The following is a 24,157-nucleotide window of genomic DNA, read 5'->3' on the forward strand; positions in this document are numbered from 1 at the left end:
AGAGCTATCATAACTAAATACAAGAATTAGTGAAACGGAGAAAGAAGCTGGGGACTCTAGTGAGGAAAACTCATTACGTGCTGAAGGTGGGGCATATGAGGCCCTGAGGAACAACGCACAGATACCCAGAAGACAAAAATTCCTAACAAGCATTTGTGAGAGACGCCAGATTTCACGATGTGACTACCAGAACACAAATGACTTCCAGTATGTTTTAATATGATCCAGGAGGAAGCACTATCATTTTGCATTTAATTAAGAAACTGGCCATATATTTTTAGTCTTTTTTTTAAATGTTTATTTATTTTTGAAAGAGTGTGAGCAGGGGAGGGGCAGAGAGAGAGAGGGAGACAGAGGATCCAAAGTGGGCTCTGTGCAGAGAACCCAATGTGGGGCTCAAACTCACAAACCATGAGATCATGACCTGAGCTGAAGTTAGACGCTCAACCAACTGAACCACCCGAGTGCCCCAGGTTTGTTTTTTAAAAAGCATAAAATAGGACTGTCTTCTGAAGATTTCTATTTTGCTGTATGAGGGAGGCTGAAGAACATACTACATGCTTGCCAATCTTGGGAGTCTCATAATTTTCAAGTATGTGTAAAGTAAGCACCCACTGTAACAGGTAACGTAAGTTATCATAACAGACTTAAAAAATAAAATGACAACATATCCCAAAACAATGCCCAAACACACACACACACACACACACACACACACACACACACACACACACTTAAGTGGAGAGGGTAAAAAAGCTAATGAAATGAATATATCTGAAAGTGACCACTGGGGTATAAGCATGTATTTTATTTTATTTATTTATTAAATGTTTATTTTTGAGAGAGAGAGAGAGAGCATGAGCAAAGCGGGGAAGGAGCAGAGAGAGAGGGGGACAGAGGATCCAAAAGAGGCTCTGTGCTGACAGTAGAGAGCCCGATGCAGGGCTCGAACTCCCAAACTGTGAGATCATGACCTGAGCTGAAGTCAGACGCTTACCCGACTGAGCCACCAAGGTGCCCCTAACCATATATTTTAAATGGAAAGCCAGCATATAATATAGTCACTCTCTTACATAAGAAAAAAAATATTTAAAAAATATCAAAGACACATATTTTCACCACTCAAATTTGCCACAGCAGTTGTTCAAGAAGAAAAAAGTATAAATACAGACAAGGGAAAAATTAAATACTGATTATTACAGAGAATGCTTGTAAGTGTTAACTGGGTGCCTCATCTGTGCCAAGTACTGTTTGTTCTAGGCACTATGAATACAACAATGAACAAGGTGAGACTGCTCTCATGAAATTGAAATTTTTAAGGGGAGAAAACACAATAGATAACAACAAAAAGCAAATAAATGAATAAAAAAGTTGCAGATAGCTATGAGTGTCATGTGAAGAATTAAAATAGGATGACTCGGAGACTGGGAAACACTAGGTTGTGGAGGGGAAAATTAAGATTTTTATTTTGGCATAATTATATAAATAAAAATCTAAGGAAATTCATAGTTTCAGTCAAGTAAGATATATAGGTCTAAAGATCTGTTGTAGAACATCGCACATACTGTCAATAATGTATTATGCACTTAAAAATTTAAGAGGGTAGATTTCGTGTTAAATGTTTATACTACATGCACAACAAACAAATTCAAGGAAATTAACCAAAAAACTTTATTAGAGACAGTGAAGTCAACAAACTAGTAGATACACAATAAATTCACCAAGAATCATTTGGATTCCTCAATGCTTACGCAAAAAGAGACAACATATTTAATAGCATTAAAATTCAGTAAATCCATAAGTATTAATTTAATTTGGGATATGGGCTTCTCACCTAGGTCAGAAATTCTAAAAGAAACAAAAGTGATGATATGCCTAAGTAAAACCATAAACTGTGTTCCTAATTTTAAACTTATATGCCAATTTAGATACCTGATATAGCTTGAAAATATCAATAATGAAAACTTATCTGGAAGAATAAGCTGGCAGAAATACCAAAGGCCACTATTTTTGAAAAGATAATATATCTTACGAGATTTTAAAAGTGAATAAAAAGTTGAATTATCATAACAGACAGTAATGTGTTAAAGAAGGAAGGCTGACAAATAGCCTGGAAGATCTGAAAAAGCATTCCAGCTCTCGTAAGAAACTTAAAAAAAATTTTTTTTAAATGTTTATTTCTGAGAGAAAGAGAGAGAGAGACAGAGCATGAGTGGGGGAGGGGTAGAGAGAGAGGGAGACACAGAAATCAGAAGCAGGCTCCAGGCTCTGAGCTGTCAGCACAGAGCCCGACGAGGGGGATCATGACCTGAGCCAAAGTCGGTTGGGTCGCTCAACCGACTGAGCCACCCAGGTGCCCCTCGTAAGAAACTTTTATGACAAGATTAAGCAACCAAAACAATGAAGATCTTGATCAACCAGTTAAAAACGTATTACAAAGCGACATTTTTTTCATTCAGTGACTGGTTTTATAAAAACAACTAAATGTAACTAAATTTGAAAGATCTTTCTCACTGCTATGCAGAAAATGACGTTAAGGTAAAAGTGAAAGTGCGGCAACATGAGAGGAGGTGAGATGGTGAGAGATAGTGACTTGGCTTAATGAGGTGGCAGTGAAGATGGAGGAGTGAACAGTTTTATGGATTTTGGTGGTAAAATCAGCAGGATATGGGGTCTGATTAGATGCCAAGGATGAGAGCATTGTCAAAGATGCCTCCCACATGTCTAGATTTGATGAAGAGAAAGAGGGGTCATTACTAACAAGATGGAAAAAATAAGGCAGAAACAGATTTGATGGGAAAAAGTTTAGGGCTGAAAACTAATGAAGGAATAGGAAACGGAAAGATCAATGGAATAAAGTCCAAAAAAACAGTACAACATAATAGGATTCAGCAGGCAATACAAATGGTATTTCAAACAAGGGAGATGGAGGCATAAATTATTCAGTAATTCTTGTTGCTACCAAATTGGGGGACAGAGAATTGGAACCCTACCTCACAACTGACATCACAATGGATTCCAAATGAATTAGAGATTTAAATCTATTTTTTTTAATTTATTTATTTTTGAAAGACAGAGTGTGAATGGGGGAGGGGCAGAGAGAGACAGACAGAATCTGAAGCAGGCTCCAGGCTCTGAGCTGTCAGCACAGAGCCTGATGTAGGGCTCAAAGAACCGTGATATCATGACCTGAGCTGAAGTCGGACACTAAACTGACGGAGCCACCCAAGCGCCCCTTTATTTTTGAGAGAGGGAGAGAGAGAATGCGAGCGGGGGAGGGCTACAGTGAGAGGGAGACAGAGGATCCAAAGCAGGCTCTGTGCTAACAGCAGATAGCCTGATGACACGGGGCTCGAATTCATGAACCTTGAGATCATGACCTGAGCCAAAGTCAGACGCTTAACCAACTGAGCCACCCAGGTGCCCAAAGATTTAAATCTAAAAACACAACTGTAAAAGCAGAGAAAAATGTGGTAATGTCCAATTTTATTTAAATTTCTATATTATAAAGTGGGGAAAGTGGCTTAAAGTACACCAGCACTGCAAAAAACCATAAAGGAAAAAATACTAAAATTACTACATAAGTTTAAAGCTTCAGAATTGCCAGGGGGGGGGGGGGTTGAAATTAAATTGTAAAAAAAAAAAAAAAAAAAAAAAAACAAAACTAGGAGAAATGTTTCCCATGCATTTAAGAGTTGTAATAACTAACATAATTCACAAATGAAATACAAATGGCCAAAAAATATCCTAGGGCATTCAACCTCAATAATTAATAGAAAATACCAGAATAATTTCTCTGAAAGGATGGAGAGTGGGCATGCATCTGTTTTTGGGTACACTCACAATCTAATGTGTAGGAAACTACAGCTCACCAACACTAATGATGACATATGTAAGATACTAAAATTTTTTGAAAGGCCATTTGGCAATATGCATCAAAAGGCCTCCAAACAGGGCATATAGTTTGACTCATCAATCCTACACTTAACTTAATAATTTGTTTAAGGAACATACTTTTTGGGGATGAGCACTGGGTCTCATATGTAAAAGATAAATCACTGGGTTCTACTCCTGAAGCCAAAACTACACTGTATGTCAACCAACTTGAATTTAAATTATAAATAAATAAATAAATAAATAAATAAATAAACAAACTAGAAAAAAAAAAGAATCTATTGTAAGGGAAGGATTGTAGAACCCTATCATTGCAACGTGTGTGACAGTAAAAATTGGAACCACAGACTAATTAAATAAAGCCATTAAAGGTGATGATGTAGTGAATCTATATTTTTGACTTGAAAAGATGCTTATATATACTGTTAGTGAAAAAAGCAGCTATGGTATGATTCCATTTTAACATTATTTATACCTATAAACAAATATACGCTCCTCTAGATTAAGAAGAATCTAAAAAAATACAACTGTTATCCCTGCAATGGTATGACTATGGGTAAATTTCGTTTTATTATTCATCTTTCCCAATACCTAATTTCTTTACAACACACAGAACATGTTTGTATAAAAATATTCAGAATATACAAAATACAACAACAAATCAGTAAGAAAATTAAAACAATACAACAGAAAAGTGGGCAAAGGATATGAATAGGCAATTGACACAATAGCCAAAGAAAAAAAAAATCAAAAGATGCTCAACTTCATTAATAACTAAAGAAATGCAAATCAAAGAGAGATAGAACATCACTCCATACAGCAAAAATTAGCATATCTAATTGCTTCAAATGCTTGTGAGGTTTACGTAGAAACAAGTATGCACATATATTGTTAGTAAAAATAAAGATTTATACAGGTTTTTGAAAGATAATTTGTACATAACAAGGAGATGTGTCAAGAATGTTCACTACCCTATTGTTTATTAATAGCAAAAAATTGGCAACAACAGAGAACTAATTATGTAACATAAGGCAAAGAATTCTAGGCAGCTGTTAAGAAGAATGAGCTACATCTCCCAAGTAACAACTTAAGGAGAATCTAAGAATCTGTCACATTCATATTTTTTATCTTTATTTTTTCATATTTTTTACCTTTAAAATTGAAAAGCAACTCCAGCCACAACTGAATGGACAACCAAGAGGATTTTATGAAGTTAGCTGTGGACTTTTCAAATGACCTCTTAACTTTGGCAACACCCCCTCGGCACCAGTCGGAGATAATGGCACAGCGTGAATGGGAAAAGGGAAAACCCTCACCACCTTTCCAGTCTTGTTTCTGAGCTCACATATGATCACTCACAGTGAAGGTACATTCTCAATGGTGTGACACTTCAGACATGTGACACCAAAAAAAGTTTTCTCTTTAGCTGCAGTAACATTCGTCACCACAATAGCAGATCTCCTAGAAACTCTAAGAAAGGACACTAGAGAAGCCATATTACCACTTCTCAGGTAATCCAGATCTACAGCAACACCTTTTAACGTTATTGACCATGACCAGAGTGAGACATGTATTTTACAGTGACACCCAATATAAACACCTACACACTTAAATAAAAAAAAATTTCACAGAATGACAAACTTAGTACATGTCATGTGCTCTGATTTCTTTTCCTCTTCAATTTCATTTTATTTACAATGCTGGTCATGATCCACTAAAATTGATTTTAGAATCTACTTATGGATTTCAACCCAATATGAAAATATACTGACCCACAAAAGCAGGCATATAATCTCTCACCATTCTATCTCCTAATACCACAGCCGCCACCACCACGACCACCAAATTCACCTGCTATCTTACTTTCATTCAGGCCATGCTACCCACTTGAAATACCTTCCTTATTCCTCCCCCCCCATATAAATCCTGATAATTCTTCCATTCCCATCTAAAATCCCAACTCAATCATAGTCGTTTCCAGGCAGACTCTCTTGAAATGTTCTATAACTCTAAACTCTTACAGCAATAATCATCCAATCAATATATCAATTAATCATACATGACATCTATTTTGATAGAATTATTATTCAAATTTTATATTTGAAATCCTTGTTCAAAACCTTACTGAGACTAAAGCCTTACTCTTACAATGATTTACCACCATTATTGTATCTTAATAATGCCTCACATACAAGCGGTGCACGGATTTCATTTCCTTGTAAGAGTCTTTCAGCTTATCTGTTCCTTCTAAGAGTTCAGAAGAAAATGACACCCAGGGTAAGCTACAAGACTATTTTACTTTGCAGAGACCTAAAGTCAAAGTGAGAAAGCTATTCTATAAAATACCTTAGCGCTTCAATTCAGTAACTGCTGAATAAACAATGTCCAATGAAAGAACAATTAAATTCAAAGCCCTCAAAATTCCTAGAGATTTTCCCTAAGAAAAGGGCTTACCTGTATGGTGAGGCCTGGAGCCATGATGTTCAAATCTTTCTGCAGAGCTTGCTTCAGATTTTCATCTATTTGATCTGTTTTTGAGGCCAAGAACAACAATTCTCATGATACTCAAAAAATAATTTTTCCATTGTATTAACACTGAAAAAAATCCAATCACTATTAGACCTAAAGTTTCCATGGTACTGTTCTTTTGTAAAGCTTAAACCACTGCACATATATATGAAAACAAAACTACCTACATGTTATAAATGTATAAATTATTACATATATTTAAAACTTATATTTAATTTTCCTTTTGTATAGGAGAAAATGTGAAGAACTGTCAAAGAAATTAAGGAAGAAAGATGATAAACAGGTTATTTATCAGAAGAAAAATGATAAACAGGTTGTTTATCCAATAAATGGAGACTCTAAGTCTCTAATATCTTAATTCAGTGTTGTTACTTAATATGTGTCCTGATTATCATAAAAACCAAATTCCTATCCTCAATCCTTAACCCGAATCTCCAAATAACTAAATTTCATTTCCATGGACCTCTGCCCATTATTTTGGATTTAAAAAGGGTGCCTGGGTGGCTCAGCAGGTTAAGTCTCTGACTTCAGCTCAGGTCATGATCTTGCGGTTTGTGGGTTTGAACCCCGTGCCAGGCTTTGTGCTGGCAGCTCAGAGCCTGGAGCCTGCTTCAGATTCTGTGCCTCTTGCTCTCTCTCTGTCCCTCCCTTGCTCATGCTCTGTCTTGCCCCGTGTCTCAACAATAAATAAATAAATGTCTAAAAAAAATATTTTTTAAATAAAAAGGGAGGGGGGAGAGTTCACGGGAAGGTCTTTGAAGTATACAAGAATGGACAATAAAGCTATCACTTCACTTGGCTTTTTAACTTATAAATTTTCTACCTCAATAGTACTCTCACCATTATTAAAATGACCAGTGATGTGACAAATCAGGACAGTTGTCTCATACATCTAGGAGTTGTGAATCATCAATGAGGGATCAATTGGTAGATCTCTAAAATGATTAACCATCCCTATACCTGCCTGTAAGAAATTCACTAAGAATTCCAGGAGGGAGAAGTGAGCAACCAACAGCAACAACCCAATCATGGGTCACAGCTTTCACTATCACAAATGAAAAGTAACTTGTGCAGAAAAGAGTTAACATAGCAGTCCTAAAGCTGTGATCCTTAGAAAGGCTTGTCTGTAAGTTGGCCTTTGGCTGTCACCTGGGAACTTGAATTTGGAAAGGATTTCCACTATTCCAGGAACTGGTAAGAATGACTCACTGTGCCTAAACTGTTCATACAACCAATGTGGTTTACGCTGAACATGTGCCTTCCTTCTGGGAGTCTGGAATTTTGTTATGTACTAGGCAGAGGATGCCTATATGTTAGCTTCCAATAAAAATTCAGGGCAGTAAGTATCTAATGAGCTTCCCTAGCAGACAACATTTCATATGTGTTGTCACCGTTTAATACCAAAGTGTATCCTTGCATGACTCCACTGGGAGAAGATTCTTGGAAGCTTGTGCCTGGCTTCCTCTGGATTTTACTTTGTATATTTTTTGCTATAATACATCTTAGGTGAGAGTAGAACATATATTGAGTCCGGTCAGTCTTCCTAGCAAATCATCAAACATGGGGGTGGGTCTTGGGAAACACTAAGAAACAGACTTCTACTAAATTTTCCCAAATTATCTATTAAAATAACAAAGCTAATTTTCACTAAATTATCATAGTAAAAAAACAGAATATAGTCTATAAATAATGATCCTTTTCTAATCTCTATCAAGTTATACATAGTGCATTTCAGAAAATGGTTCTCATTCTTAAAATATCTTTTGAGTAACTATTTGCTTAATTTAATGATAAGAAATTTTAAACTTCAGGTAAAGAATATTTTAAAGACAAATGCTCTATTATAAATTCAGAAGAAATGCTGAAATAACATAATGTTTACTAATATTGTTATAGCGTCCACAGAGTTGACTAAGATTTCCAACTAATCATTCACATATTTAAAACAAATAAGACACTCACCAAACAATTCAATGTAAACTTCTTGAAGTGTATGGGCACTGCAAAACTGGTTCAGTTCATGGTGGATTTTATTGAAGATTAAGGTCTTGTCATAATCTGCAGTGTAGTTCCTCACGATATCAAACACTGAAGGAGAGGTACAATCCATTTTTACCCATGTACCTTCTAATTCAGCCAAGGTAAAAGTTATAATATACGCGAGAAAAAGTGACAACAGAATAGGAAAACATGAAATACAATTCACAAACATTGAGCATTTCTTGTGCTGAATTTTCCAGATATTACTACATTTGCAATTCTAATGGGCAAATTTTGAATTCCATACTAAGAAGAGTCTACATTATCTTGGAGGTAATAAGGAACTGTCAAAATTTTCAAACAAGGGCATGACACAATCACATTTGTACTGTGGCAGCAGTGTGAAGATGAACTGTGGGGCAGAGCAAGTATAAGGCAACTACTGCAAAGCAAAAGTTTAGCTAAGAGGTAAAGAGGGCCTGAATCAATTGAAGAACAGTGGAAATAAAAGAAGGAAGCAGCTGCAAACGACCATTTTGGAAAGGTGATTTTTTTGTTTTTCCTCAGATTTTTATTTAAATTCTAGTTAGATAACATAGAGTGTAAGGTAAGTTCCAGGAGTAGAATTTAGTGATTCATCACTTACATATAACACACAGTGCTCAAGTGCCTTCCTTAGTACCCATTCCCCATGTAGCCCATCTCCTCCCCAACGAAAAGGTAGTTTTTAAAGGCTGTAAAAAGATACCAGGCTCAAAGGAGAAGAAGCAAACGTTCACTGGGCCAGGCTTTATATCAGGGAATTTATGTATATTACCACTTAATTTCCACAAAAAACCCCTCCAAATTTTGCATAATAGGAAACAGAATTTCAAAAATGTGCCTAAGGGCACATACTAGCTAACACCAGATCCATGCTCTACCTATTAAAACATTGCTTTCTTCCTTCAGACCCAAAGACTAGTTCTACTGGCTTTCCCACAGAGGAAATCAGGTATAACTGGATTCCAGATCACAACTGATAGGCCATCAATAAATACTTGCTGACTAACTCATTTGCTTGGTCATTACCAAATGAACTGCTGATCCAACAGTTTCCTTATCTCTGGTTAGAGCACCAGCAATAAATTCCCTTCTTCTATTTTTCCAATCATAATCCATTCCACTGATTTGTAACCAGGGAAAGTAGATGGAAAAAAAAGACAAGGCAAATAATAACTGAAAAATATAATCCAAATCCACTTGACAGTAATACAGCTTGCTCTCTACTCTGAAATTCTTTTGCTATTTGTGCCTGTACCAGTGCCATGAAATTTAGCATGACCTTGTATTCCAACATACATCAATACACACATACATCTATGTATATATGTGTGCTGGTATCATGTCTTCTGAAGTACAATAAAAAAACCCTTAGGGAAAAGGCTCTAACTTCACCTTTTTAAGCTGTTTTTGTCAAACACAGTATCCTATACGTATCAACATACATGCAAATTTTAATAAAAAGGATCAAGATAAAATGGCAGATCTTTCAAATGAAAGCAGAGTCTCAAACAGACCCACATACACCTGTGTTCATAGAAGTATTATTCACAATAGCTACAATGTGGAAGCACTCCAAGTTTCCACCAATGGATAAGTGGACAAACAAAATGTGGTATATACACAAAGTATTATTCAGCCTTAGAAAAAAAGGAAATTGTGGCACATGTTACAACATTGACGAACCTTGAGGACATTATGCTAAGTGAATAAGCCAGTCACAAAAAGACAAATACTATGGTTCCACTTATTATAAGGTACTTAAGAGTAGGCAAAATCAGAGACAGAAAACAGAACAGTAGGTGCCAGGGGCTGGGGAGAGAGGGAAATAGGAGTTAATGTTTAATGGGTAGTTTCATTTTTGCAAGATGAAAAGAGGTAGATGGCGTTAATGGTTGCACAACAATGTGAATTTTTTTTTTTAAGATTTTATTTTTAAGTAATCTCTACACCCACTGTGGGGCTTGAACTTATAACCCTTAGATCAAGAGTCATATGCTCTATGAACTGAGCCTGCCAGGCACCCCTGTGAATGTATTTAATACCACTGAACCGTACACTGAAAAATACTTGAGACTGTAAATTTTAAGTTATATGTATCTTACCACAATAAAAAAAAAAAAAAATTGGGGAGAAAAAAAATCAAACTTAAAAAAAAAAGCAAATCTTTCTCCATAACTTCTAAGTTTTTGATTTGAATAGTAACCACTCCATCTCTGTGGCTTTTCATCTTTTACCAAGGAAGTGTTTTCCCCATACTGAGAACTTTCAGATCACTTTACAAGTTATAGCAAATCTCAACTAGAAGTTTTCTATGGTTATAAATCAATGTGTTCTGATCTGTTACAGATTTTTAGCATGCAAGAAAATTCTCTCATCCTGACTGGATAAAATGCTACTTTCTAGAAACTCTAGAAATAATCAATGACCATCTTGCTCTTCGAAAACTCAGATGAGAGAAGAGTAACACATAAAGTTACAGAAAGTCAACTCTGTTTAGGACTTGTGACCTGTTTCTGCCACCATTTCCCAGAAATGGAAAAGATTCTCATTTTTTTATATATATCAGAAATGAATGAGGTCATAAAACTTTAAAACTACCCTTTTATTCCTTAAGGAATCTCTTCAGATATAAATACTCTAATTGTAACTATAAAAACAACAGAATAGGGGCGCCTGGGTGGCGCAGTCGGTTAAGCGTCCGACTTCAGCCAGGTCACGATCTCGCGGTCCGTGAGTTCGAGCCCCGCGTCGGGCTCTGGGCTGATGGCTCAGAGCCTGGAGCCTGCTTCCGATTCTGCGTCTCCCTCTCTCTCTGCCCCTCCCCCGTTCATGCTCTGTCTCTCTCTGTCCCAAAAATAAATAAAATAAAATAAATAAATAAATAAATAAATACAACAGAATATATGGGTACCATACCTGCACAGGGGGCCAACATATTAACCACTTCTATTCGGTCAATATAGATCATGACTCCACCACTAAAAACAAAGAAATGGAAAAAGTGTGAGCTAAATAAAATTTATCATAATCCCAGATTCCCACATTGTCAAACATATCCCACATGGTAGACATTTAGAAGGAAAATCTAAAGTCATACACTACTCATTAATTAAAATAACCACTACTCAATCACCACTCAAACATCCCTGTACACATTTAATCTGGCTCCTCTCATAACCAAGTCTCACCTCTGTAACTGAAGCAATCAAATCAGCTCACATGAAGACTAAATGTATAACGTAGGGCTACTTAGGCACTTTGCCCTTATTAACTGAAGCCAACAGCTAACGCAGTACACTTCTCAAACTTTTCCATCAAGGGACCAAGTAAAATGGTTCCCCAAGGTGTATTAAGGCCAGCCACGGGCTGACATTTTTTTTTTTTTTTTTTTTTTGGTCTCCTGCCTTATCTTAATAATTCATGAGGAGTTTTAATCTTTTTAAACTGTATTTACTCTAATATGAAAAAAGACTTTCTCCTCAAACCCTCAAGTAAAGTTGACACTGCAGAAAGATAGGTCTTGTTAAGTAATGGCTTCCTGTACTTCCTGGCCTATTAGCACAGACCCTGAGGTACATGTGAATCTCAATTTAAGATTCATGAAGTGAGAGATTTTGAAACTAAACAACTAAGTCTTCCTAACAACTTACAAGGACATTTTCTTTCTGATATAAAAGGTAATACCTGCTCACAGAAAAAAATCTGAGAAAATAAGGGAAGCATGAAGATAAAATTTACCCCAAATCTCATCAGCTGCCAATTTTGAGTCCTCTCTAAAGGAAATCCATAAAAGAGAGTTACAGAGAGATCTAGGAAGAACCTGATATCAAATATATAAACTTAAAACAGAGGGAAATTCTCCCTTTTTACAAGCATTTCTGTCCGTCCAGAGATGGCCAAACCTCTTTTACAGGCTTGTAATACTGACAGTCATTTCAAATAGGGCATTTAAAAAAATACCTTGAATTTTACACTCTTTTTTTTGTTACACAATTCAATGTTCTGATTATACTCTAGAAATAATTTAGGCTTTGCTTGCTGTTCTGTCCCTAAAACTCTTTAGGGCAGAGACTTTCAAAGTAAGGTCCCCAGACCAGCAGCAGCAGTATCACCTGGAAACTTCTGCTAGAAATGCAAATTCTTGAGCCTCATTCCAGACCTCATGAACCAGAAACTCTAATTAGATAGCATTTAGTAGTACAGATGACAAGAAAGTGAGATGATTTCATTCGAACTATTTGTTATTGAGTACGTACTCTGAGTCAAGTGCTGGTTAGGCACTTTATATACACTAATCCTAATCCTCACAATAACCCTGCAAGATAGGTCTTATTACCCAACTTGTACAAACAAGAAAACTAAGCCTAACTAAATCCATAAAGGCATGTATGGGAACAAGGAGTATATGGGAACTCTCTGTCCTTTTGCTTAGCTATCAAACTATAAGTGCTCTAAAAAATAAAGTCTATTATAAATTTTTTTTTTTCAACGTTTATTTATTTTTGGGACAGAGAGAGACAGAGCATGAACGGAGGAGGGGCAGAGTGAGAGGGAGACACAGAATCGGAAACAGGCTCCAGGCTCTGAGCCATCAGCCCAGAGCCTGACGCGGGGCTCGAACTCACAGACCGTGAGATCGTGACCTGGCTGAAGTCGGACGCTTAACCGACTGCACCACCCAGGCGCCCCAAAAATAAAGTCTATTAAAAAAAAAGTCAACAAAGCACACAGGGCAGTGCTGATGTATGAAGTTAGGTCTGCCGGTTCCGAAACTACTTTTTCCAGTACCAAATGGCTTCTAAGATGGAAAGCTTGGAGACACAGCTTTACTCAAATAATGCTCAGAAAAGAAATCCTCCTGGGTTACTATCATGTCTATCTGAAAGATTAGTTTAAGTAATCACAGTTTGTGGACAGAAACTCCATCTGAATTAAAGAGAGGTTAGTAAGCAAGGGGAAAAGCTTACCTTGTTCCACAAGGCACATTTTTAACTTCATCAGTTTGTAGTGTTGTCTGAGGAAAAAAAAAATATTTCATGAATACTCAGGACACATATTGTCAAAGAACTACTGGTCCCAGAAGAAAACCTACAGAGAACTGCTAAGAGGTAAGTACAGAAGAGCTCCATTACAATTTCAGTCCCCAAAGATTAGCTATCAGAGTAATTTCTTTTTGCATCCTAGTAGATATGAGAAATAAAACAAAATATTTTATAGCTAATGTCCTAATCAAGATGCATATGGACAACCCAGAGTGGAAAGATTGGGGGTGGGAGCTGGGGCCAAAAAAAAAAAAAAAGGCACCCTTAGAAAGTTTCAATGTTGGGGCGCCTGGGTGGCTCAGTCGGTTAGGCGTATGGCTTCGGCTCAGGTCATGATCTCACAGTTCGTGAGTTCGAGCCCCGCGTCGGGCTCTGTGCTGACAGCTCAGAGCCTGGAACCTGTTTCAGATTCTGTGTCTCCCTCTCTCTCTGCCCCTCCCCTGCTCATGCTCTGCCTCTCTCTGTCTCCAAAATAAATAAAAACGTTAAAAAAAAAAAAAAAAGAATTAAAAAAAAAAGAATTAAAAAAAAAAAAAAAAAGAAAGTTTCAATGTTTAGTCTCTCAGAGTCCCTTATTTGCCTGGAGCTGGCCTAGGATTGCAAACTACATGGCTTACCTACAAGGATACTACCATTAGGACTTCTGCTCTGAACTTTAATTGCACTGCATATTCTGGACACACTGAACCTTATTTAAGAATACAGCAACATATTATTTTATGCAATACAAACAAAAAAGGAAGCATGATCTTTGTTTCTAAAAGCTCACAATCCCACATAAGACATAAAATCCTCATAAAGCAATTGATGACATGTACACAATAACAGATTATAAACTGAATTGCTAGGTAAGTGATAAAGAGTAGAATAATAGTTTGGAAAGCTCTCCGAGGTGAAGTATTTATAAGCCACGTCTAGAGGAAGAGAAATAAGAACACATCTTAGGTTCAATAGCTCCTCGTGCCAGGAGTTTCTTCAGTGCTGAGCATATAGACTGTACATTATGAAGAACACACAGGAAGACCTTGTGACGGTCACTGGCTTTTTGCTTTTACTGCGCTTAAGTAACAAGTATTGGCAAATGACACTTTCTCCTGGCCCTGCCCATAGGGACCAACACTGTTGTCTTTCCAGTCCAAACCATCCATCTTTCTCTTGCCTGAGTGCGAAGGGAGGCAGTCCATCTAGGAAATGGGACCATGAGGCTACACTTGAGGAACATCTGGACTGCTATTCTGGAGCTTTATTTCTGGTGTGTTTGTTTCACTGTTGTTTGAAATGTTTAATAAAGCTTCAAAAATTTAAAAAAGGAGCTATCCTATCAAATACACACAACTGAGGACAAACCACATGTATAATGATAGGAAGCAAGCTGGCTTGCCTGGAGCAAAAGGGGCGATATAGAGGAGAGTGCAAATTCTGAGAAGAGAATGTGAAATTAGACAGTGGGTCCTAAATGTTCACTGGTGGGCTTGGGCTCTCCCTAGCTCATCTAACATACAGCCACCAAATGAACCTTTCAAAATATGTTTTTTCCTAATTTCTGTGCTTATATGTGACGCAGTCCTCATTATCCATCTTATCTGGAGGTAGAAAAACCAGCTGGGAAGCTAAAGTATTGATTTATTTAAGTTAATGTAGTAAAAGCTATGGAAATTGAAAGCTGTCAGTCCAGGAGACCTAACAGAGGAAGGATGTAATAACTGGTTGCATATAACATTCCAGGGGAGAAAAGAATAGAATACAACCCTAGGGTTGGGAGATTAGGGTGACGGTAAACATTAGTGACAGGTTCTAGGCACAGTGAGGGGAGGTGAAGAGAGGAGTTCAATTTATTTCCTTCAAAACATTAACCAAATTCAATTTCCATATTCCACGTCAACTCTTAATATACATTCCTATTTTAACCTTGGGGCGCCTGGGTGGCTCAGTCGGTTAAGCGGCCGACTTCAGCTCAGGTCACGATCTCGCGGTCCGCGAGTTCGAGCCCCGCGTCGGGCTCTGGGCTGATGGCTCAGAGCCTGGAGCCTGCTTCCGATTCTGTGTCTCCCTCTCTCTCTGCCCCTCCCCCGTTCATGCTCTGTCTCTCTCTGTCTCAAAAATAAATAAAACGTTAAAAAAAAAAAAAAATTAAAAAAAATAAACCTAGAGGATAGGGGCACCTGGGTGGCTCAATCGGTTAAGTGTCCAACTTTGGCTCAGGTCATGATCTCACAGTTTATGAGTTCGAGCCCAGGGTCCGGCTCTGTGCTGACAGCTTGGAGCCTGGAGCCTGCTTCAGATTCTGTGTCTCCCTCTCTCTGCCCCTCCCAGACGTGTACGCATTCGCATTAAAAAAATTTAACAAAAAACAAACCTAGAGGATATTCTCTAACCTTAAAGAACTAGGAAAGAGTTCAAACATTAAATCCTCAATATCCTATCTTCATGTCCTTTTATAGTTCTTTTAAATTATCTCCAAAATCATCATCTTCCCAGTATGAATATTTATTTTAAGTCTCTTTAGGGGCGCCTGGGTGGCTCAGTCGGTTGGGCGACTGACTTCAGCTTAGGTCATGATCTCATGGTCTGTGGGTTCGGGCCCCATGTCGAGCTCTGTGCTGACAGCTCAGAGCCTGGAGCCTGCTTCAGACTCTTTGTCTCCCTCTCTCCCTTCTCTTCCCCTGCCTTATGTTCTATCAAAAATAAATAAACATAGAAAAAAAAATTTTAAGTCTTTAGTTATGTAATATACTTTAAAGGCTGAAAGTTTTTATATTTCCCTAAGCATAGCTTTTTTTCTTTTTATTTCATATACAGGATTTCACATTTCCCGAGATGCTACTTATACATTCCTTTCAACTGCCAAGTTCGTTAAGCCACTTGTTTATACAGGTTGTCTTCTCATGCGTTCCAAAAATTCCTAAAAGTAAATGTCTTGTTCTTAGAACAGTTTCTTAAAAGTTTTATTAATGCAATCCTTTCCTAGAATGTTATTGTGTCCCGTATGAAGAAAGAGCACTACCATTTAGCCACAATGGATCCAGCCTTTAATATTTTGTAGATGTATATTAGTTTACACTAAAATCTTTTTACAAATTTCATGTCTTAATAGTTTGACAATTTATTATTATATATGTATATATACATATACACTGCATATTTGCTGTATGCAGCTAACCTTTAAATTTGTTTTAATGTTTACTGTCTGTATCTCTTATATATCTCCGCATCAGTATGACTCAAAATACTAAGCTCCAAGAAAGCAGAAACAGATTTGACTGACTTTGAACAAGATTTTTAAAAAGCTCCTTATCTCTAAGGGTCTGATGATGCCATTGATAACATCATTACTGACTGGGCTGTTGTTGAGGTCATGTAATTAAAACCCCTTCTTTCATGGAGGAATAACAATGGTTAAGTCATTTTTGCAAAGTCATGTAACCAATTAGTGCCAGAGCCAGAGCCATTACCTAAGTCTCCAGGTTTCTGGCCCCATGTTCACTACACCATACTGCTTCCTAAGAAATCAGCTCAATTTAACAACTTTCATAAGCAGAAAGGTCAGAAATACAAATGTGTTACAACCTCTGCCTTCAGGAAGTTTGGAGACTCTCTGGAAAGAAAATACACAAAGCAACTTTGAGAGTACAAACAACATTACTAAAGGAAACATGACTAAGAGCCAAAATTTACCATACAGACTTTAGGAGCTATAGATTAGAAGAAGGATTTGCAGTGAGACTTTAAAAGGTTAGCAAGATTGAGATAGGAGAGCAGTAATGAAGGAGAGTTGGTGAGAGAAGAGGTGACAACATGAACCAAGGTAAGAATGAAAAAATAAACAAGGGAAAACAATATGGAAATAAGTCTGACTAGGAGAAGAACACTACATTTCACTTCAATGGACACAATTCTTGCCCAAAGCCATCTAAAAGGGAACTGGAAGGAAATCTGGAGGATTTAAGTATTCGTAATGAAACTCTCACTAGAAGGAAGCCTAGACTTAAATTACAAGATTAAAAACATTGAATTTTCCTGAGTTCTGGAAAAATTAACAGCAGATGCTACACAAACTTCTGAATCCAATGATGTATGATCACACTGAGGTTGCAAAAGTAGGCACAATCTAATCCTGTTTTTTCATCTTGTTATAACAAAAGATATTTACTAACTGTCTCCCAAAGCCAAGATACTGTTTTCAACGGACAGATGCTTATTTCAAATATTCTGGGATGCTGTCAAAATAAAACACTCAAAAAGGTTCCATATAAAATTGTGCTTAATGTCCCAGGCAGAAAAGTTGTGTGTAAAAATTCAGATCCTCCTGGTTAACAGTGGCCCAAGAACTGGTCTCTATGGAAACCAAACACCTTTCTAAACCAAGTAATCACTGGTTTGTACTTCTGTGTTTCAAAGTCCTATTTTACTTTGACATGAGAAACAAAAAACATGCTGCATACCACTATATAGATGGGGGAGGTGGGTCCTTCCAAGTTGCCTGGCTCATACTTCTAACACACTTCAAGAGAGTGAGGTGGTTCAAAACCAGAACTTGTGCTGTGACAGTTGTACTCTGAACTTTGTAACTCCTGCTTTTAAGTAAATACCACCATTTGTTTAAGCAATAAGGAAATCCACCTCCACCCATGAATGTGGTAACTATTCCTGTCACACTTGTCTACCCAGCGTGGGGGCTTCCCTAGGAATCACTCACCTGCACAGATCTGAACGTAGTAATGAAAGGCAACATGATATGATAGCCTGGTCCACTGGGGCTAGTTAGTAAAGCTCCTCCCCTGCAAAAAGATGTTTCAATTTGACAAGATTATAAAGACAGAAATCCTCTTTCCAAATCTAAAATGCTATAATAAATATTCACTCTTACTCATGCTATGGACCTACTAAAGCCTCACTAATATGAGTTGCTCATGAGGAACAATTACTGGTCTCTAAAATATCTGCCAAAGGTGAAAAAAGATCAAATTAAACTGCCAATGTTACACTTTGTTTCATAAGCTCAAACAAGGATACCTCTGGGTCTCTAGCACTGCTCTCGGTACAAAGGATCCTCCCTCATCTTTAAGCTTCTGAGAAATAATTGTGAAAAAAATTCTAATGGCTCTCAGTTGCTGTACTTTAACTGTACATAACATGAGCCCTATTAAAACATAATACATTTCATCACCAGGTTGAAAAAAGAACATAACACAAACTTTCAAATAAAGAGAAAATTTCTGAGGCTCAAGACTCTTTTTTTCTACCTACCTATATTAAAATACTGGAAGCATAAAGTCTGTGTTAAAAATAACAACAAAAACTTGGCATGGAAAAGATGAAGGGTGAAAGGATAAAATTATAAACAGATAGTATATAAGTGTGGGCTTGTTCACCAAATTCTGAAATGCGAGAAATATGAAAGTACATCTTGGAAATTCTAAAAAGGAGGCACTTGGCAGGCAGGTATAAAAAAGTCCTGTTTACATAGTGAATAGTAAATTCATAGAACCTGGCTTCTTATCTTGAAAACATTAATAAGTTTGCAAATAATTCATAATAACTAAGAAAAAATGAACTGAAGTCTGTCTCTAATTCTTTGAGAGCCATACCTGGAAATGTTCCTTCCTTGGTTTTACCATTAGGAAGACAACGCTGAACCAGATGGAAATATGAATTAATCTGTCATTTGTTATGCTAGATCTCCATCTGCTAAGACCTATCACTAAAATTGTATTTGAAACTAGCACTTCACAGGAAAGACCGTTTCTAAGATTTGATGGATCTGAAAGTAAAGTTGAAGTTCCTTCAAATACATTATTGCAATTTCTCCAGATTGTCCTCGGTCTACATCAAAAGGAACTGGTTGTAAGTACATTGAAGGAAAAGCTATTCCATCTCAATTAGACAGCAACACATCCCACGCTACTCCTTTCCTCAATTTGAAAAGAAAGGGTAAGGTGGGAGGAGGATGGCCCATCAATGCTATATTTATGTCTCTCAAGTTCCAGAGATATAACAACTGTCATGGTCATCATGGCCTCCTAAGCCAAAACCAGTCACTACGGGCTATCAGGGGAAAAAAATCGAAGAAACGACCACAAACAAGAGCAGAGTTTCTAAATGGCATCTGTGACTACAAACTAAAAGCCTGTACAGCTGTATGGAATATAAGAATGACTTATCTACCTCTTCAGTCACAGTGGAGCGACTACTGCCTTTCTTCCTTCTTCGTTTTTCCCACAAATAATTGAGTTTGCGTTCTATTAGGAATAAATGTAGAAAATCTGAACCTCTGCACAAAATGCAGAGATCAATAAAACTGTCCAATACTTAGAGGGTGCTTGACCCTCATCCTCCCCTAGGGCTGGGACGAAAATCACTTCCTAGGACTGGAGAGCTCCCCTATGCTGCAAGAGGGGACAACTTCGTAGACTCACTCTTAACGGGAGTCCCCTTTCAACCTACTCCGGAATCTGAACTGACTGCACACACTGCTCACCTGTAGTACACAGCCAAGTGTCCTTCCTCGATCTTGTGGATGGAGGCGTAGAGAAGGACAACCACCAGACCCACCACTGCGGCCACCAGAACCCGGGCTTGAGTCATATTCATACTTGTTCCTCCTAGATGGGGGAGGAAAGGATCCCCAGCCTCGTGAGTACCGACGCCACCCCCCACCCCCACCCCCCAGTTTCCACCCTGTCTCCGGAGACCCGGCCTCCTTCCGCAGGGCGAGCCAGAGAGTTCTGTGCCCCTTTTCTCGCATACTTCCCTCCTCACACAGCCTACTTTCCCTCGCCAACCCCTCCGCCCGAAAAGGGCCGCGGGCCGCCCCTACTCGGTGAGCGTCCTGACACCCCCAATCTCAACGGCCGCTGCACCCACCCCCAACCTTGGCGGAAGGCACTAACTGAGAAGGGGCCAGCCGCAGACCCCAGGGGGAGGCCGACCCTAAGGCCGCGCCTCACCGATCAGTGACGCATCGCCCCCGCCTGCACGTGCAGCCGCCTCCCGGGCCGCGCCAACCGCCGCCAACAGCCGGCCCCGCCCACTCGCCCGGCACTGCGGCTGCGCAGCCACGCACGCCGACGTAACTCTCCCCGCGCCACTAGGAGACGGGGAGCGGGCGGGACAAAATTCTCCCGGCCGCCCGCCTGCGGAGGTACTTGCGCTCCTCTGCGCAATGCTGGTTTCCTGCTATGAAAGAGAAGGGAAGTCCGCAGTGTGGAGGAAGCAGAGATATAGAGGGAAGGACAGGGCGCCTGGGACGAGGGATTGGTCAGTTTGTTCTTGCGCAGAAATCCACTCCCGTGCTCTCTGTGGTAGCTGCTCCGTTTGTCCTTTTGTGGTTTATACCTTGTGACAACCACATGCTTCAGGCACGGGTCCTGCACGAATTCAGGAGCAATAGACCTGTTGCAATAAAAGTATTTATTGTACAAGTTCATAAGAGGAAGATATTCAATCTGACCACATCTTTCATCCTTCAGGTGTTTTTCTGAGCACCGATTAACGTGCCAGAATATTGATCCAGTGAGGGCTTTATGAAGGCCATCCCAAAAGAAACAGAATAAGCACGCGAGTGTGTGTGTCTGTTTGGGGGAAGGGGGTCATCCAGGTAGCTCAAAGAGTATTGCACCTTTCTTGAAGCTCGAGTGATGGAAAGGAGTGGTATAACAGGTTTGGCCAGGCCCAGATTTTGAAAGGCTTGCATGCTGTTTTTCTTCAGGGAGAGGGAGCTGAATGACTAGAGAACAGAAAGACTTTCTTTGTACTGCAGTCTTCTGTTCTTTCAAGTTATGGATCATGTGCATATATTACCCAAAACAAAAAAGGCAAAGTTAAAGAGTAGAGATGGGAATGAGATGAACACAAGGGAAATAAAGGTAGCATATAAAAGTAGGTTGGACAGTAATCCTGTAAGCTCAAAGCCTAGTGGGACCAAAACCGGACAAGGGAGATGAGGATCCCGGGGCCCTGTAGCCTTGGGCAGAGAAGTGTGGGAAAACAGTACTTTAGGGCCAAAATGGCTGCAAAATGGCTTAGAATGGAGGCAGAGAAGCCAAGCGGTTAGGAAACTGGAGGCCTAAGGTTACGAAGGTAGTAACAGTGGAAATGGGAAGTGGTAAATAGGATTTCAAGCCTTCATTAAAACAAGACCACTCTGCCCTCTCCCTTCAATAAATGTACTTACCTGTACTGTTCATAGGACTTTTATTACCTACAAATGTCTGGGACCTCGTCTGTTCTAGGCATATAATATTAGCAAAGCTTAGCTATTTTAACTTCCAGAAAGCAAAACGAAGTTAAAACAACTTGTTCCAGCCCGTTTTCTGGATTGATTTTCTTAGCTTTTCGTAATATTGCTGGAATTAGAAAATGAAATGTATACCATTTACAATCGTCATTCCACTCTGAAAAGGTGTGACCCAGTAAAAAAATAGTCAACCCATGCATCAGAAACAAGTCTGAGGTGATCTCACTATAATTTACTGTACTGAGTCAGAACACCTGCCTGTATTACATGCATCAGGCTACCCTGACGTTACCCCAGCCACACCATAAACTGGCCACACCCGAACACAGATCTCTTATCAATTATTACAGTGACATTTAGAAAATATGCAGTCATCTAAACAATAAATTTCTTTAATAATCATTTCAATGCTTGGATGGCTTGCAGTGTTCAAACTCCCAGATAAGCATTCTTGTAATGCCTTTAAGGGTTTCTGATCTTACCATCTAGCTCAATATTCTAAGCAACAGGTATCCAATAAATGTTTCATTGATTAAAACCTTCTAGAACTAGAGGGGTATCTGGGTGACTTAGTCGGTTAAGTCTGCCTCTTGATCTCAGCTCAAGAGAGGTCCTGATCTCATGGTTGGGAATTCAAGCCCTACACTGGGCTCCATGCTGGGTATGAAGCCTCCTTAAAATAAATAAGTAAATAAATAAATAAATAAAATAGGGGCAACTGGCTCAGTTGATTAAGCGTCTGACTTGTGATTTTGGTCCAGGTCACGATCTCACGGCTCATGAGTTCCAAGTCCTATGTCAGGCTCTGCACTCACAGCACAGAGCCTGCTTGGGATTCTCTCCCTCTCTTTCTGCCCCTCCCCTGCTCTCTCTCTCTCAAAATAAATAAAAACAAAATAAATAAACACATACATACCTAGAACTAGAGAAGCAAGGGACAGGCTGCCTATTAAAACAGCAGACACGATTTCCATATTTAGAGAAACAGTAGTACCAGATGACTAAAAAGTTAGAAGACAGCCCCAAGATTTCAAACTTAGATGATGGAAAATGACAGTACTAGGAAAATGAGGATGGTGTGACTAAGACCTCAGTTTATAGAGCAAGGTATGAGTGAGTATGGTTTTTAGACATGGAGAGTGGTGACGGGAGAAAAGACTATATTAAAAGAAGCTACCCAATGCTGTTTTTACTATAAGTCCTGTTTAATTCCTAAGGAAAGTACAGTGAGGGCCTGTTATGTTATTCTGTGCTTCAGTTCCACTTCATGGAACCATCCCATTCCCGAACCATATTCAAACATTCTGTTGTAATCTGATTATAATGAATAGAGATTCTACAAGTAATTTAAAAATCATTTAATACACAAAGTGGAAAACTGTCTAGAATATAAAAGCATTTCACATTTTTTAAAAAACACAAAAGACCTTCTAATTTATTTATTTAACAGATGATAGATGGACAATCCTTTATCTGAAACCCTTAGGGCCCAATGTTTCAGAATTACAAAATTTTCAGATTTTAGAAAAGTAATTCAGTGCATATACCATCCTCCATAAACACCCAGCAGGGTCTGTGGCAGCGCTCCCCCGCCCCCAATAATCAAACATGTTACTATTTCCACAGCAAAATAAATGAATATTCACACTAAATGGGGTAAGCAGATTCAATATCAGTTCAGGTTAGATTTGCAAGCAAATGAGTTTTGTTACCAAGCTTATGAAAAATGTTTTCAGAGCTTTATATTTGGAATTACAGATAAGAGAGTGTAGACCTTTATACATTTGTAGAACATGAAAAATTCATTAAGCAAATGACCCATTTTTTACAAATGAAAAAACAACAGTTTTCAAACATATTATAAATTAACGGCATTTTCTTGATATTATTAAATGTACATCTTAAATACATATACACATAGCACACTCAACAAGATTTATTTGAATCAACTGGTATTAAAGACACAGATGCTGGGGTCCCTGGGTGGCTCAGTCGGTTAGGCATCCAACATCAGCTCAGGCCATGATCTCATGGTTTGTGAGTTCAAGCCCTGCAAAGGGCTCTGTGCTGACAGCTCAGAGCCTGGAGCCTGCTTCAGATTCTGTGTTTCCCTCTCTCTCTGCCCCATCCCCTGCTCATGCTCTGTGTCTCTCTCAAAAATAAACATTAAAAAAAAAGAAAAAAAGGATACTGTCAAATGTGCAGTAAAAATGAAACTATTAAGATTAAGTTAACTCCTTATGATGCCAGGAAGAGCATTTTTTGAATGCAACACAAGGAGGTAGAGTTTAATCTTCATGAAGTACAGTTTTACTTGTGAGCAGTCTCTTCCACAGAAACAAAGGCAAACAACTTTTACCTTGAATGCATGTTAGTCATATACACACACACACACACACACACACACACACACACACACACACACACACAC

The 24,157-nt window shown here is 38.5% G+C and overlaps 2 protein-coding genes across 8 annotated transcripts in view; both read right to left on the minus strand.

Annotated features, from left to right (window-relative positions):
* Window positions 1-20,522, minus strand: part of ERLIN1 (ER lipid raft associated 1) — a 67,765-nt gene extending 47,243 nt beyond the window's left edge. For all 6 annotated transcript variants that reach the window (XR_005793607.1, XR_005793608.1, XM_040486144.1 and 3 more), the window contains exons 1-7: window positions 20,438-20,522; window positions 19,969-20,092; window positions 18,187-18,268; window positions 13,416-13,462; window positions 11,365-11,426; window positions 8,386-8,511; window positions 6,349-6,422 (exon numbers count right to left, since the gene is read on the minus strand). Coding sequence is in view for 4 of the 6 variants with exons in the window: in XM_040486144.1 (XP_040342078.1) it covers window positions 6,349-6,422; window positions 8,386-8,511; window positions 11,365-11,426; window positions 13,416-13,462; window positions 18,187-18,268; window positions 19,969-20,081 (504 nt within the window). In the remaining 2 variants the exon portion in view is untranslated. The remainder of the gene's footprint in view (window positions 1-6,348; window positions 6,423-8,385; window positions 8,512-11,364; window positions 11,427-13,415; window positions 13,463-18,186; window positions 18,269-19,968; window positions 20,093-20,437) is intronic.
* A 3,324-nt stretch (window positions 20,523-23,846) lies between these two features.
* The window catches only part of CHUK (component of inhibitor of nuclear factor kappa B kinase complex), a 42,188-nt gene continuing 41,877 nt past the window's right edge, over window positions 23,847-24,157 (minus strand). For both annotated transcript variants that reach the window (XM_040486150.1, XM_040486149.1), the window contains exon 21: window positions 23,847-24,157. This exon is cut by the window's right edge and continues 411 nt beyond it. The gene's annotated coding sequence lies outside the window, so the exon portion shown is untranslated.

Source organism: Herpailurus yagouaroundi, unplaced genomic scaffold, assembly GCF_014898765.1.
Source record: "Herpailurus yagouaroundi ecotype Mexico unplaced genomic scaffold, PumYag 163, whole genome shotgun sequence".
NCBI classification, from domain to species: domain Eukaryota; kingdom Metazoa; phylum Chordata; class Mammalia; order Carnivora; family Felidae; genus Herpailurus; species Herpailurus yagouaroundi.